This window comes from Haplochromis burtoni, unplaced genomic scaffold, assembly GCF_018398535.1.
Source record: "Haplochromis burtoni strain Fernald_Lab_line unplaced genomic scaffold, NCSU_Asbu1 Contig_65, whole genome shotgun sequence".
In the NCBI taxonomy this organism is placed as follows: Eukaryota; Metazoa; Chordata; class Actinopteri; order Cichliformes; family Cichlidae; genus Haplochromis; species Haplochromis burtoni.
Genome location: NW_024582426.1, coordinates 2,392,955 through 2,410,375, shown reverse-complemented (window position 1 = coordinate 2,410,375; position 17,421 = coordinate 2,392,955). Strand labels below are relative to the sequence as shown.

General features: G+C 40.7%; 1 protein-coding gene across 1 annotated transcript in view; it reads left to right on the top strand.

The window, feature by feature from the left end:
• Positions 1–17,421, top strand: part of sh3rf1 (SH3 domain containing ring finger 1) — a 60,377-nt gene that overhangs the window by 36,953 nt on the left and 6,003 nt on the right. Inside the window, exons 3-8 of the mRNA XM_005923347.3 lie at positions 2,967–3,242; positions 3,738–3,833; positions 7,501–7,806; positions 12,064–12,174; positions 15,279–15,406; positions 16,114–16,284. Of these exons, the coding sequence (XP_005923409.1) occupies positions 2,967–3,242; positions 3,738–3,833; positions 7,501–7,806; positions 12,064–12,174; positions 15,279–15,406; positions 16,114–16,284 (1,088 nt within the window). The remainder of the gene's footprint in view (positions 1–2,966; positions 3,243–3,737; positions 3,834–7,500; positions 7,807–12,063; positions 12,175–15,278; positions 15,407–16,113; positions 16,285–17,421) is intronic.

The window sequence follows — 17,421 nt, the reverse complement described above, 5'->3', positions numbered from 1 at the left end:
GTGGTTGACGCTCTTTAGCTCGCCATATGTTCCTGTTAGAAGCTTCTTGTGCTCTCCAGGGTGATGTTTGGTCAGGGTTGATGGTGCTTCTTTATGAAAGTCTCCTGCAGAAACAACAGCACTGTCTCCATGGATTCGCACCGGATATTAGTCCCCACCCCCAGTTTAAGACAGTCTTATGCACACTCTTGCATCTAGCTTCCAACAGCTTGTTTCTGGGAGATGATGAACTAAGTGGGTGTATTATAAAATAAATGAACATTTTTCTATACTTGAAATCATTTAACGTTACTCTAGTAGAATAAAAAAAAAAATACAAATATGGAAGTAGAAATTGGAATAAGAGTGCCTCCTTTCACCAGGCATGAGGGGGAGATTGAAATCACAAATTGGTGGTAAAGGAAGTACCCCTGATGTGTGTCGCGGGTTTGTTTTCTGCTTTAAAATCATGCCAGGATTGCTTCAGAGGTACTGCGTTTCGTCTGCATCAGGTCCTTTATTTTGAAAGTTGACTGCACGCCTCTCCTGCGTTTGTCTTCCTCTCGGCCTTGTCTTCTTTAAATCTTCTTTAAGTTGTTTTTAAAACTCTCTTCAGAACTGAGAGCTACTTCTGTGTTTGCTCAAATCATGAATGTTATCCTGAGTGGGCACGATCAGCTCTAGTGGACAAATGAATGAAGTTTATTGTTATATTCAGTGAAACGCTCCATCAAAAAAAAGAAAGCTGACAAAGCATCCATTGCTAAGGTCCGTTGACCATATTATTAATTTATCTATGCATTTTTTTTTAAAAATGGTCCAGATTGATGGAATTATTTGGAAAATCTGAAATTTACATGGCTTTCAATGAGCCTCTTTCCAGTAGAGTTTTTGTACTTTATTAGCATGTTGAATGACTTTTACTGTGTACAGAAGCGATTGCATAAGAGTGCTGATTTTGGACACTGCGCTACTGCTGAAGGGTTTTTATTGAGTCCTGGCCTCAGTGTACAAACAAGTGGTTACAATTGTCCCAGTTTGAGGGGGACAAGCATTTTATATTTACAATGTAATTATATCCACTTGTTTTTGTATGGCTTGAACCTGTTCTGTCATTTAAAACAAAAATGTCAGAGTTTGCACTTTCATTTGCATTTTCATCACGAAACTCCCTGCCAGGCCTGGGTGGGCTCAAAAGCCCTGTTTCCCCCTGAAAGGAGGCCCAGTTCCAGTGCAGTGTGCAGGGGGCTGCAGCACCGCTCCTCCCCTTTCTCTGTCTCCCACAGGCTAGACCAGCAGAGTCGGAGAGCGATTGGCTCTGTGCTTCAGGCTGGGTGATTCTCTGCAGCAGGGCAATGTCACCCTGGCTCACCATCATGGTTCACTCTGTACTTTTACTCTCCACTGAGGCTTTAAACAGTTCATTAGTTTTTAACAAAACTGCAGAGCTCCAAACTCTGCTTTTTTAACCCCTCACTCTCTTGTATCTACTTGAGTCTTCATTGCAGGCTCTACTCTGTGTATTTTACACTATCAGTTTTTTCCAGTCTGTTACATAGCATTTGTGATTCTGATCACTCCAAAGGGAGCAGCATGATAAATGGTGGGGGTTGTCTGGACTGAAGCCTTCCTCATGGACACCCATCCTGAATAGAGAACATTGATGCTTCTCTATCCTCTATGCTGCTTCTCCCCCTTACTTGCTGTCCCTCTTTACTTGGATTGTCATTGCCTGAATGAGCCTTTCAGGACTCTGGTCTAGCAGGCTGAGATTAAAAAAAAAAAAGTTCCTCTGCAAGATAAAGCGAGCAGGGCCCTGAGCCTTCTGAAGACACTCTCTCCTCACAACCAGCCGCGGCCACACTATAAGTGTGAAAAGCACTTGTTGCTTTTCCTAATCTCGATAAACGGGTGAATATATGCGTAGTCCACAAGTTCTGTTTGATCAGGCTTTTGATTGCATGCAGATTAATGGTCCTTTAGGAGAGTAGGTTTGTCAAAATTCAATCTTCAACCTTATTTTGAACTTGTTACAGCCCTGAATACATTCATGTAGGGGCTGAATGCATGCTTGTGAGCTACATGTCCGCCACTGCTACGGTCCTGGTGTGGATTCTGTCCAATTTCCATTTAAAATGTCAGACTTTATTAATTTTTCTTTACCGTTTTTTGTTGTTCCAACTAAAGAAATGTTAAAACTACAGAACAGGAAATGTTTTGGAGCATATATGGAATTTCACTATATTGTACAATAACATCCATCCATCTATCCATTTCCTGCTTAAACAGCTGAAAAAGATAAGTAGTCCTAAAGATAAGTAGTAGTCCCACTGGCTCCAGCACTGGGCAGAAGAGACTAAACAACCCGTTTGATTTCAAGTCAGACTTGACAGGATTGGACAGGCATTTTATTTACATGACTTCTCTCAGTTTTCACACCAGGGCAATTAAAAAAGCTGTTTCGAATTATAATCATTTAAAATGTTATGTTTTATAACTATTGTGGTTGCTGTCGTGCACATTTTTGGTAAGAAAACAAGATTTAAAGTATTCTGTCTCATAAATGCAAGATGCTTCTAGCATCTACTTAAGAGTCAGTTAAAAATTCACACAAGCCATTATAAATTTAAACTGTGGATAGTCCTTCTGCCACGTTATTCATCATATATACATGTCATTTAGTTTTTTATCATGTTTTTTATTATTTATTTTTTGCATTAATAAGTAATGACTTCTCTAGATATCTGCTGGCTGCTGTGGAAGTCCTGAGAAATTGGCCATTGTCATCAGTACACTGACTTGTGTTTGTTGGCTGTTTGCTTTCATGTTGATATTGACTCATGAAAACCCTGTCACTCTGCGACTTTGCATCATATAAGTGTTTTGTAGTTTCTCCTACACATGCTTCAGGCACAAAATGATTGAGCTTTAAATGCAGCTGTCCACAACTAAGTTTTTCAATCTTTTCTCTCCCCCTCGGTTTTCAGGGCGTACCCCAGCTCCCGTGTGCCAAGGCGCTCTACAACTACGATGGCAAGGAACAAGGAGACCTCAAATTCAGCAAGGGTGACATTATCATTCTGCGTCGACAAGTGGATGAGAACTGGTACCACGGTGAGATGGGTGGAGTCCACGGCTTTTTCCCCACCAACTTTGTCCAAGTTATTAAGCCGCTGCCACAGCCGCCACCTCAGTGCAAAGCTCTCTATGACTTTGAGCTCAAAGATAAAGAGGCCGACAAGGACTGTCTGCCCTTCTCAAAGGTGAGGCGCAGCAGCACTGCAAACCCACACTTCTGCCACATGGTCAGTGTAGTAAAACAAAAATACCTCTCATTACAGTGACACTCTTTCTTCTAAGCTTTCATTTACTCAGGTTTTGTGTGTATGTTGGAATGTCAGGGTTGTTGACACCCAGAGAAATGGTTTAGATTTTCAGCCAGACTTCTTGATGAACAGCTGTAATTAGGAACGTCTTAACTACAATAATTAAGCAGTTATGTCTGTCCAGCTGTTGGGTCATGGTCTGCTGTTTATTCTTTCATCAGTTTGTGCCACATTCGCAAAAACCTAAATAAGCTTACTAAGTATTTTTCCAAACACAATGACCCCTGTGTTTTTACTCGTGGGCATGTACCGTTTAATAAAACTTTGCACCCACCTCATTATTTCTGTTCAGTGTTTGTTCCTCAAGGATGAGCAACTCTCTTAGTTAGCAGTATCCTTAATGAGTGTTTTCCTGTCTGTCTGGAATTTCAGGACGATATCCTGACTGTGATCCGCAGAGTAGATGAAAACTGGGCCGAGGGAATGCTGGGAGATAAAATTGGAATTTTCCCCATCTCGTATGTTGAGGTAAGACGACTAACGGGACTCTACAGTGTCACCAATCGCTCCAGGAGCAGGTGTCTCACTAAGATCAGTTCCTTTGAACACCTTCCTTATATATCTCACAAAATATGTATGATACTCCGCATCCTTTTGAAATGCTTATGTTTCATTGAACCATTAAAAACGTCTTTGAAGATTTAGACAGTCGCGGTCTCACTGACAGTCTCGTGTAAAAGCTTTAGGAATAATTTAGACTGAATTAAGCAAATCTTTGCCCTTGAAAGATCATTTCATTTTCACTTGAAGAAATGTTCATGTGAAGATCAAATAGGTGCGACTCGCTCTGCAAATGTCTGCCTCCTCTTAAATATGCACTCATTGACCACTTTATTATGTGCAGCTGGGATTTCCACACACTGGGTTCTGTAGAGTTTGCAGAGAATGATCAGTTTCCCAAATATATAATACGAAATGGAAATCGTGGATCCATCCTGCTTTGTGTCAGATGTTCAGGCTGGTGGTTGTGTTAAGTGTTCAAGATGTTTCATTGGTACATTTTGGATTAGTTATACCTACTGGGCTGAGCTGGTATGTTAGCCCTCTTCAACCTTCTTTTGATAGCAGATGTAAACCATAGGAAGCAAAAAACAAAAGTTTCCTAAATGAAACTATTCACATTTTTGGATAATTGGATGATGATGTCTACAGCTGACATTTTTTGTTTTTTGAAATTTGACCACCTCAAGTCACGTTTTGTGGTTTAATTAGAAAGCATGCACCTCTGTAGTCAGTATATCTCCAAAACTGGGCAACTCACCAAAATAATCTATATAAATTATTATAGAAACATTATAGATTTAAATGCATTTGGTGGAGACATGGTGTCCATCAATTAGATTGCGGAAGAATCTTGAGGTTAGTCTGTGCAAGTTTTTCAAAGCTGTGACAGTTGTTTTTTTGTTTTTGTTTTGGCTTTTTTTTTTTTATTTTATTGCTGTTGTATGTTTTCTGTCCTTTTATACTCGTATTTTTCTACACTGAGTGGGGGTTTTGCAGAAGCAGAATGCAGTGTTTCCAAGGCTATAAATCATTTTGTATCTTAACAACTGAAACTGCAGAATAGAACATTTTGTTGTCTTCTCCCCTCGATGCTAGGCAATCGTTTTTCTGGTTTCATAAACAGTGGCAGAATCATAGCAAATGTACAGCGACCTAAAATGTTCTTTGTCTCTGCATAACCAGTGAGTATCTAGGTCATAGTTGTTTTTTTTTCATCGCCTCAGGGGCTTTTTTTTGCGTCTTCAGTTGTGCATATGAATTAATCTATAAAGTTGGCCTTATAATTTAATGAGATGAAGGGCTCTCACCTGGTGCTTTGCTCTTAATCCTGCATGTATATGTGTTAATGTGCTGACATGTCAGTGATGAACCTGCACAGGATCTGAGTGTAATGCATAGCTTTTATGTCCTAAGTAGACAGAGCTGCTTGGGGCAACCTGTGACAGCAAGTAAGCACACCCTGTGATTAACTGAACCCTTTTTAGTGTTGCTTCTTTGATTTATACCTCACTGTCAGTCATACATTATGGTGCCTGAAAGGGTTAAAAAGCCTGTGGTTTCATAGCTGGCTTTGAACCATCAACTCTTTCAGACTAAAGCCCCCTGCACAGAAGATGTAGCATGAACAGCAGAAATATTATAATTTAGTATTTGTTTGTTCAGTTCAGTTTATTTTAATGTATTAAAAGTCATCCTTAGTCATATTAGTCAAAAAAATGTGTGCACAAACCTAATGCTAATTGTGTTGACAAATTTGAGTAAAGGTAAAGAGGCTGTCTTCATATTGTAGTGTACTTTAGTGTGTTTTGTAAGGGAAAAATTGTCAAAATTATTGCTTTTTATTATTTTTAGTTTGGTTAAACCACAGACACACATGCCAGGAAGACATTCAGTGACCCCTGCCCTGTAACCCCCAGCCACTGGGGGAAAAATGCTTATTGTTTGCCTACTGGTTGGCGAGAGGTTTGTGGTGGTCGATTTCTGTCACTGAGTAAAATCGGTCACAAAGAAGGTACTGCGCCAAAGTCCTTCTGATTCCTTTGATTGCTGATCACTTTGATTGCTGTGGTCGGTCATAGTTTGTATGGAATATACCGATTTGTCTGCAAATACTGGCTAACTACTCCCTGACTGATAGTAAAACTAAAAGTGCAATTTAAACCAGAACCAGAGAACTGTCTTCTTCAAAGTAAAAATTGCACCCTTTAAAATGTGTTGGCACAAGCTTTCATCCCATGACAGGAAGCAGCCCCAAACAAGCTACTCACTAACTGGTCAGGGGATCCACTTTTTTTTTTTTTTTTTAAACTAGCGATCAAAGGTTGCCATGGAGTTGCCAACTGGTCTCTAGGCCTTTGTGACCGAGGCTTTAACTAAGAACTTGTTTTCGGTTTTATATAGAAAAAATAATAGTTATCTTAATTTTATTTATATGGCATCTTCACAAAGTCCTTTTACAAAAAAGCAAAACCAGAATACTAAATTCAGATGGGCAGACATCAGGATCAAAAACATACAGAAGTTAAAACTGAGGAAAACATGACAGAGAAAAAAGTCAACACAGATCATCATCATCATCATCATCATCATCATCATCATCATCATCATCGTTTATTTATATAGCACTTTAAAAACACACAAGGCTGACCAAAGTGCTGAACAATAGAAACATAATAGATACCATAAGAATAATAAATACGATAAAATAATAAACATAGCAAAAACAATAAAATACAAGTCAGTCAACCACTGGGTCAAAAGCCAGTGAATAAAAATGCGTTTTCAATCTGGATTTAAAAACCAGCACTGATGTCGATTGCCTAATGTGAAGAGGAAGATTATTCCAAAGCTTAGGAGCCACGATCGAGAACGTTCGGTCTCCTCTCAGTTTCAGCCGTGATTTGGGGACTGAGAGCAACAGCTGCTCAGCTGACCGGAGTGAACGAGTGGGGACATAGGGCTTCAGCAAATCAGACAGATACACAGGTGCCAGACCATTTAAAGATTTAAAAACCAATAAAAGAATCCTAAATTCATTATAATACTAATAACAATGTAAAAGCATTTTTAACACAAAGCTGAACAGCTATTCATAAATGATGCAGGTGAGACGATAGGACTACAAAATATTGCATGAAAGCAAATATGTAAAAATGTGTTTTTAGGAAGTTTGTAAAGAATTTCAAGTGCATAAAAGCTTTTTTGTCTTAGTTAATTATAAGCTTGACAAGCAACAACCTCATTTGTGTCTGTAAAGGTGACAGTGCTGATGTTGGAGCTTATTCATGTTTCCAAAGCTCTTGGAGGCTGATACAGAATCTCTATATTGGTATAAAATTCACTTCTTGTGTTTATGGGTGAATAATTTGAGTTAAATTGAATTGTGTAGACATATGTAAGTTAGGCAAATGTGAGACAGAGGACTGAAAATGTGATGTCCAACTTGGGCACGTTCTTTTCCTCACCCTCTCCACTCAATACATTAAGAGAGACTTCCCATGACAATAAGATTAATTATAGAGAGTGACAGTTTTCGTGATCATTTTAATGCTTCTTCCCCCATCAGTCCTTCATTTTACTTACTTCCAACTCCTCTCTTCATAACCCTGCTGGCTCTCTTCCTCTCTTGTAGTTCAATTCGGCAGCTCGGCAGCTTATAGAGTTGGACAAGCCGTCCGACTCCAGTGGAGACTCCGGGGAAGGGGCCTCCTCAGGGCCTCAGACAAATGGTGCACACCGGGCAGGGGAGAAGAAGAACAGCAAGAAACGACATTCTTTCACCTCGCTCACCATGTCGCACAAACCCATGCTAGCACCTCCCCCCCAGCGCCACTCCATGGAGATTAGCGGTCCGGTCCTCATCAGCTCCAGCAACCCCACAGCAGCAGCTCGAATCGGAGAGATCAGCGGGGGCCTCTCCTGCAGCGCACCTTCACAGGTATGATGCCATTGGGGAGTGCTGTTGCCTCTGAATGATGCTATACAAAATTTTTTAGATGGGTTGTACGTGCCCAAACATATGTTACACACAGGATTTTTCAGATAGTCAGAGCTGGAGCAAAACCCAGCATTATATAAACAAGGATTATTTTGAGCCATAAGTCATGCAAAGCTTCTCTAACAGAGTTCAAGAATAAGAATTTGCAGTTAGGAATGAGAATAATGGGTCTGCTTTAAACACACAGAGTTGAAAAATGTACATTCCTCTTCACTCCATGATTCTGGTTGAGATGAGTCATTTAACCAGCTGACTTGTAAATATCCTGTTCCCTGGTCTGTAATTGCATAACTTGAAAAAAAGAAAAAGAAGGAAAAACAGAAACCAGCTTCAGCTCTTTTTTCCACAAGATATTTATTGCTTTTCAGAGGCTTCACTCTCCTTCTGTCAGCAATTAGGCCGACTTCCCTTTCCCCCCGTCATACCAAACAGGCCATTGCTCCATCTGAGCGTTTGAAATCATGGATGCGTGACTCCACTCATCCACAAAAATGACTCCAGCTTAGCCCTAAAGGTTTCCACAGCAACCCTGACATGACGGCAGCTCACAGCTGCCTTGTGGTTGCCAGCCGGCTGTGATTGAGCTCTGACTTGGTGCTGTGCAAGACAAATGTTTTGTGGGTTTAACTTGGCCTGGAGCTGTCCGTTTCTTAAAGTTTGTGCATCTAATAATAAGTAAATGGTATTTGAAAAGAATTCAAATAATTGTTGCTTATCAAAGGGAAGTAAAGGCTGTTAAATTGTAATGAATTCATTTCAAGTAATTTTATAAATGGTGCTGAACTAATCTAGTTAGTTTTATTAGGGGAAGGTGGATTCCCTGATACTTACTGGTAGTTTAAATTCCTCGGCATAATAGGAAGGGACCTGTTATGCCTTTTCTTATTTTAGTCATTAGCATCCACTATTGCTTATTTAACTGCTACTGAGTCTTAAGCAGCAGGTTTTCCCATCTCATTCTTAGTTTTTGGAAATCGTATCCAAGCAGATGTATCTGTGAAACCTTGGGACGGTGCATGCTTATTGGCTAGGGACATGTCAGTCACACAGTGACTACCATGCTTTGTCCCGCTTGTTGATAGCAATGAGAACCATAATTTTAAAATTTGTGGCCATGTTGCATTTAGTATCACATAAAACTAATGATAGAAGACATAAACATATCAGGAAAGTGTTTACAAAAGTCACAGATAAGGGAGCCAGTTTGCCTGTAGACTTTATATAACTAGTTCGCTTTTGCGGCAGAGGAGTTGCCTCCTGCTGGCCAGAGAGAATTCATGTAGGTTTAAGGCTTTGCTTTTCAGGCCTGTAAGAAATATTCATTTTTTATAGACACTGCATAGCTATAGTGGCTTCTTTCAGACAGAACATGAACTGAGGGGCTTCATCAAGACCCAGCACAAGACAAGTGGAAGGATTATTTTGAACTACAAATTATGCAGTCTAGTCGAATCCATTAATCAAAATATGGTAGAGTTGGAGGTTAATATAAGGCTTGTAGTTTATTATTATTTTGAGAGAGATTTTGTTGTTCTGGGAGTTGTCTGGGAGCTTGCAGCTAAAACATTTTTTCTGTTACTTTCTGATTTTTATGTATTTGTTTTCCTCTCCTCTTTTTTTTAACGTACTTACTTCATTGTCTGGTTGCTGCAGACTTTCAGAAATGCTACGTTCCAAAACCCCCTATTAAGCTCAATCATTAATCTTTCATCTGCAGTGAGTGTTTATGTGCTGCTTTGTGAGAGGGAGACAAGGCGAGCGCTTGTCTGCAGTAAAGCGGATATTGAGGATCATCCTGTCTTTTTTCTTCCTTTTTTTTTTAAAACAAAGCTTTTCATGTAAATATGATTTACGTATCATCAAAGCCGTCTGTCTGTGCAGAAGGCATAATCAGGTTTATAACGACCTTATCCCAGTAATCATTATCATGATATTTCAGGAATAAAAGAACCTGTATATGTCTGCGTAAAGTGATCCCCCCCCTACTGACAACAGTGCTAATGATATGTGTGATTTATAGATCTTTGTTTAATAAAAACACGACAGAAAGAGTCCTCAGGCTTTATACGCACAGATTTTGTCTCCTGTCTCCCGTTTACCTTTTCTCATCTCCTCTTCTTCCAATTCCCAAACAATAGACAAAGGTAAGCCAAAGAAAACAGGCCGTGTTTGAAAGCCTTGACTACAAACCCCAAGGGACACGTATTTATTTAATTTAACATAGTGCACCCTCCTTGTATTTTGGCATTTATTCTTTTCAGACAGCCGTTTCACTAACAGTGCCACTTTTGAGTACAGAGTTAGATTTTTCTTGCCCTCCTTACTGAAAAATACACCTTAGGAGGCGGCTCTGTCTTAGGCAGTCATCCATGGAGAGAGACCACAGGCTACAGGGAGATATTGTGTGTCCAACAGTATGGCCTTGTTGCCAGCACACCATCATGACTCATGTGGATGACTGACTGGGAAAGCCGCCTCTCTTTACACGTCCAATGAAATGTCCTGCTGTGCAGTCACCTGATTTTTGTTGGCCTGTAAGGTCATGAGGCCAACTTTGTGGTTATAACTGGAATAAAAAGCCACACATGTGCGTCACTGTTTCAGTGAGAGTCATTTACACACAATGTGACAGGCGAGTCCCAGGGTAATTTTTCACGTCAGTTTTCTCCCACACATAGACCGTAGACGTGTTTTTATAGAATTTTGTAGTTTTTAATCCGCCTGTTAGAACTACGGCATCTGCATTAGATTTACTAGCGCTCGTTATTGCCTGAATAAAAACTGGCCTTGTGGGGGTGATTATGCTAATAGGCACAATTGGGCTGTGTGTAGTTACTACAGTGAGTCTCTCTTACCCTAATTAACACAAATGTTTGCCCATTCCTGTTATTTTTGGCCTTTTGATAAGAAGAAAATGTGTCATATGATTTAGTAAATGAGATTCCACTGAAAGAAAAATGCTTAAAAGTATCTTTTTATCATTTTCCTGGTGATTTTCATTAGTAAGACCAAAATCTTTTTGGAGAGCACGAAAATTATTGCGTGCAAGAGAAATCTTGATTGTTGACAATACATCCGTCCACTTCAAGGTCACGGGAGAGTGGAGGGTCGTAGGGTCCTGTCACAAGGCTTATTATCGACAGTCCCCTCACTTCTTTTAAAGTTCAGGCGCTATAAACTCTTTTCACTTTTTCCAGTGAGTCTCTTCTCTTTCCTGTGTTGGACTACAGCTGAAACAGATCTGGATATCTGCTGCTAACTAGATGGAATTTCTAACATGAATCTGGAGGCGGTGAAAACCTGCTTCATGTTGCTCTACGCAGACCTCACAGAGGCTGCACAACAAAAGAAAAACCACCAGCTGCAGTCCAAAGTCATGAATGCAGCTACTCGGAGACCATTCCAGTGGTCAGCGAACCGTTTATTGATATACACTCAGGTGTTTAAACTTATCATTAAGGGTACAGGGGAGGTTTTCCAATGTTGTGTTCATGGCAGAAAGACTGTGAACAAATGGTGCAATGCAACAAAGGACTAATGCAAACTGGTTTCAGGGAGATGGGAAACATCGGGCTATAAGACACAGCCGAAACAAATCCAAGATGATGAGACAGGGGAAGCGAAACTAGAAAAGAGGTCCCAGTGACAGAAACTACCAGTATAAAATGGGAAGTCATAAAGCAATTAAATACCTAACACGGAAAGGGAGACGGTGAACACAGGATGAAAAACTGAAGCTCAGCTAATTATCTTATTTAGCTTATTATATTAACTTCTTACATTTTTTTTAAATTTAATATAATATAATTATTATATTTAAACTATATCTATTTATGAATCACAAAAGGAAACAGAACTGAGACAGGAAAGAATAAAATCCTGGAAAAGATAACAGGAGTTAGAAGCTCGAATACAAAAAAAAAATGACCAAAACAAAGGGCAAACTAAGAAGTAAATATACAGCAATAAACCTAACTAAAATCTAGGGTCAAAAACCCCAGTTGTTGCACGGTTATTTAGCTGTACTGACATCCAAATCTGTGCTGTAAACACTCTGTGCTGGGATCAGCGGTGATGCACATATGTCCTCATCCTGTATGTGTAATTAATCAGAATAGCTGGAGCTCATTTCTATTCTTTGTGTGTGAGGAGTCGTTGCAGTGTTTTTAATGGTCTGCATTTGTCTTTTGTTGACAGGTACATATTTGCACAACTGGCCTAATTGTGACCCCGCCTCCTAGCAGTCCTGTTACTACAGCAACCGTCTTCACATTTCCCTCAGAGACGAGCTACACATCCATCCCTGTGGTAAGACTTTAAAATTCATACAAATGCTGTCTTGAGCAATTTTTTTTTTAAAGTAAATGTTGATTGTTACTGGGGACTTAAGTGGTCTAATGATCATTGGTTCTCTTGTTGTTGGTTAATTTAGTAGAAAGACATCCACCCACCATAACCTCTTTTTACTCCTCAGCCTGTAAAAGGCTGATAGGGCATTGTTGTCAACCTGCCAGGCGGGCAACGTGGACACCCAAGTTTGTCAATACGACAACTAGAAAACGAAGCAACGTAGGAATTTGAAATTGATGCTATAAGTGCATCTACTAAAAATCTTGGACGACTTTGAATCTCAGTGACCCTGACCTCAAGGTGATAACTGGAGAAGTCACTCAGGATTTTCACATTCACAACTTAACTCATTCACTGCCAGCCATTGGCAGTGAATGAGTTAAACCCATTGACTCATTCACTGCCATTGACGGCTATAGACGTCAATGGCAGTGAATGAGTTAAGTGTATCTACTAAAAATTTCAGTGGCCGGTAGCCTTGATCTCAAGGTCAAAGTGTGAATGCACCGTCAGGCCTACCGGAGCTTAGATGGACTGTATTGCAGGGCTTGTAAAAAGTGGTAGAAGCCCAACATTTAGTACACCTCTTATGTCACTCCAGACTTTCAAAAACAGCATAACATCATCTGGCAATGGCATACATTATACCGGTTATTCTATTGAGATTGGATTAACTGATCCAGTAATCCTCTGAGGTCTAAGTTATCGTCTCTATCACCTGTAGGATTAAAATGTAGGTTTGCGGTTACCATCAATGAAGACTTAAACCTCAGAGCGTTAAAACGTGTTGCCGATGATTGGCCAGACATCCGTTTATGTCAGGGTCTTTTAGACATAAAGTTTTGTTCATCTGTATTCTGTGCCGATAATGGTTTTACAATTCTACACTTTGCAAACAACTTTTTAACAACACCTATGTGCAGAGGGAAAAAGAATGAGTGCAGCTAAAAATGTCAAGAAGTCCCTGCAGCCCACACAAAGCAGCACGTACACTTCCTGTCTGTCTGTGTGTATGCTCTGGCATGTGGAGTTTCTGAATGAGCAGGAATGTGTACACAAAAGGTTGCGCTCTCCGCTTCACTTGGGAACCCAACATGATGTTTTTGTACAGATGATTTCTCCAGCCTGCAGGCAACCTAATTATCTCAGCTCAAGCGTCGGCAGCGAACCGAAACGCACATCGACACTCGCACATACACACAGCCCGTACGCACACCGCAGGGCTGTCTGAGTGCCACTCTCCTCCCCCAGTGTGTCATGGAAGCTATTACTCTGCTGTGCAGAACTGCCAGCATTCGGTTTGGGAAGACTCATCTCGCTCCTGGATAGGAGAGTCCTCTTCAGCATCATTCCAACACACTGGGACTTCATCTGGGGTTTTTTTTGTTTTTTTTTAACAGTTTACGATTTTATAATGATGTGTTGTTTTCTCTTTTTATTGATTATTTACTGTGTTTCATTTCCAAAGTTAATTATAAACCCGGATTAACTGACTCCAAAACTACGACTCATGGCAAAGAGAAAACAAAAGGATTCATAACCAAAGTTTGAACACAAATTATAACCGGTTGATGCCAATATATGTTGGTCCTGCCAGGTTAAATTGTTATTAAAAAATATGCCAGCCATAAGTACTAAATATGCGCAAGTTAAAAGGACATTTTGTCACCATTTTGGAGTGTAGAAAGAATAAAAGGGTTTGGGAAGAGCTCAAAGCGATGTGAAGAGGAAAAGAATAAGATGAAGTTTCACTAGACCCAAAATTAAATCTGTTTGATCTTTATTCAGAAGAACAAATTTCCACTAAAAAGAATATTATGTATTGAAAGATAACAAGAACATCTGTTTGAAAAGCTTCAGGGGCCATTTTTGCTGTTGTAAAAGAATGTCATTTTCCATTTATTTTTTTAAAAGAGAAAAACAAAGCTGTTAAAGACAGATCCTTCCATTCAATTTTGCTTATGTGAAGTTGGGTTTTGTTTGTAGCAGGCTAAGCAGGGTAACACTTTTTGCTTCCTCCTGCTCTTGAGGGGTTCCCAAGCCACATAAAACATTCTAGATCTATCCTAGTCTATCCTCCTTCAAATTGAGCATGCCCAAAAATCTCCACAGGAAAGCAGCCAGAAAGCATCTTGTTTAGATGCTCCAATGATACCACCAAAGAGATGGCGAACTTGGGCGAGCACTAAAAAGTTTCCTCCTGGACCTGGAAGGGAAGCCTGTTGTCAAGCATCTGGTAGCTGTGATTTATATGGCTCAACTGAGCATATCCTGAATAAATATGTGTTTGCTGTCCTTTGGTTTGCCCATCCATCGTAACAGATTTTAAGGTAGAGTGCAATGGAGGCTGGGCAGCAGACAAAGGCAGACATCAGATAACAAGTTTATACTTTTCAAACATGAAAAATTAATCTTGTGAATTTTTGACTTCTTTCTAAAATTGTACTTCTGCTTTGTGTGGTGACAGAGGAAGTTGGTGACTTATATTTTAATCCTGTAATCCTAGAAGCACAAAAGACATACAAAGAAAATCCCCTAAAGGCCTCCAGTCAAAAGCTTGAGCCTCTTTTGACCTTAAAGACGTTCACCAAGGGAAAACAAGTGAGTCAAGATGAATCTACTCATGACTGGTTTGAGGGTTGCTCTCAAGTGTGCCAACAGACATGCTTTTCACTTCATATGTTCCCAATTAAATACTGCAATGGATTTAACATCAAGCTATGCGGTGTCCTAGCAACAAACAAACAAGCAGAAAAGGAGATCCTCCGTTGCAATGGGACGTCGGGGACGAGACGACGGAGGCTGCCAAACCACTCTCCCTGGTGTTGACAGCTGGAGGGAATAACCCAAATGACAGATGATCTCTCATTCTTCTTCTTCCTTTGTTTCTCATAAACAAACTGGTTTCTGTGCTTATGCAACGTGCAGTCTGTTTGGTTTTTTTCTTCTTCCTGTGGTCCATTCTGCTTTTTTTCCTGATCTTTCTGATTCAAACTGAGAGGAAATAAGTGACATAGTGAAAAATAATGTGATTTTTTTATTTTTTTTCCTTTCCTCTATAGGATGCTCTCCCACCACCCCCACCGCCTCCCCCCCAGTCCTCCGTCGGTGGAGCTGCATATTCGCTGGCTGCCGGACAGAGACCCTCCCCCAGCATAAGCGACCAAAGTGGGAGACAAAGACCCACAGTGTGAGTAATAAAAACAGTCCCACATGAAAATATGCAGTCTTCTGAAATGTGCAGTGAAATGTCACAAGCGGTTTGTGCACTGATGGCCCAAAGCCTTAATGCACATGCTCGGATCAGAGGGAGGAAATCCTCGTCTGTCTCTCACACAGCCCCCTCTTTCTCCCTCCCTCCCCCTCATCTGTCAGTTGAGAGTCTGCAGAGTGTGAGCTTCTGCTCAGGTGAAGGGGTCAAAGTCTGGGAGTGACAGTCTCCTGGGTCCCATTGGTCCATCCACTCGGTGACCCCTCACTTTTGACCCTTTCACCTTTTACCCTCATTACTCCCTGAAGACAAACCACCACCTGATAAGAATTAGATCCACTCATGCCTGTTTTCCTGCCATTGCATGCATGTCAGACTCATCCATTTATGTTCCCTCGCAGACAACACTGAAATCAGACTGAAAACATCCCAGCTGAGGCCTGTTTTTTTTTTGGCAGCGGCAGAGACATGACCCACAAATTGTTTTGTCCTCCAGTGCAGATTTTCTCTGGGTCAGAGGGCACTGTCTTTGCTGGAGGCTCCCAAAGGAGCTGATGACAGATGTACTGGATGATGGGATGAACGCAAAGCAAATGGCATGCTTTTATTCCAGAGGGGAGAAAGTCCGCCATGAAAGCCATCTATGTGTCTGGTAAATGTCTCATCTTTGTTTGTTTTTCATGCAGCTATGTGGCAATGTTTCCCTACACTCCTCGAAAGGAGGATGAACTGGAGCTGAGGAAAGGAGAGATGTTTCTGGTGCTGGAACGCTGTCAGGATGGCTGGTTCAAGGGCACGTCCATGCACACGGGCAAGATTGGAGTGTTTCCTGGGAACTACATGAGCCCCGTCAGCAGGTCAGGTTATTCTTATCAGCATACTGTATACACACACACACAGGTGCACTCGCTTTCACATCCTTTTGTTTATGATGCAAAGCTATAGCATAAAAATTCCTCCAGCTTGCTGATAGTGTAAAGTATGCTGTGTTTTATTGATAAAGCCACACCTGATGTTTATTCTGCACAAATGCTTTTTGCTGAGTTATTGAACCAGCTTAGCAAAGAATAACTCCCATAAAGAATACATTTTGCTGCACAAATTCCTCGTGTGAGTTTTTTGTTTTCCTGCATTCAGCTTTCAGTCTGACAAAATTGTAGACTTCATTTAAGGTTTTAGTAAGTTTTTGGTTTATGGTCAATTTAAACCATAACCGTGACTCTTATTAGTCACAGTTTAAGACCAGAAATCTTTACCTTCTTATGGCTAATGTAATTTACTAAATGCTACTTCAGTTCCAAACAACCACAGAGAGGCACACAGACTTAAAACTTTCCAGATTCTTTCAGGGTCAATAAAATGATTGGTACGGCTGCTCCTCCAGGTGCTAAAATCAAAAGTGTTGTCCAGGCATCATCGACAGAAAAGTGTTTATGAGGTGGATCGGGTAGTGGTAAGCTACTTAAATCTGGAAATGATGCTCCATGTTCTGACTGAGGTCCTTCTAAAAACAGAGCTATGGTGCTGTGCATTTTTATTTCTCCATTTATAATCTTCCGCTTATCTGAAGTCAGGTCACAGTGACTGCTGGCGAAGCCGGGTATTCCAGACCTCGCTTTTCCCAGCAATGTTTTCCAATTCCTCCTAGGGGATCTCGAGGTGTTCTCAAGCCAGCCAGGAGAGCTGTGTAATCCCCAGTGAGTTCTGGGTCTATCGGTTGGGTACAGCTCGTAAACCTCCTAAGGGAAACATCCAGGTGGCATCCTTGTAAGGATGAGCGGTCTCCTTTTTGACACAAAGGAGCAGCATCTCCACTCTGACCTCTTCACCTTGTGTCTAAGGCTTAGCCCAGCCACCCAGTGGGTTAGCTAATTATGTTAGCTTGTACCCGCAGTCTTGTTATTTTCAGACACTGCCCTCACCATCACTTTTAAAGATCCTGAAATATTTAAACTTTCTTATTTGGGGCAACAACTGTCCTCCAAACCAGAGAG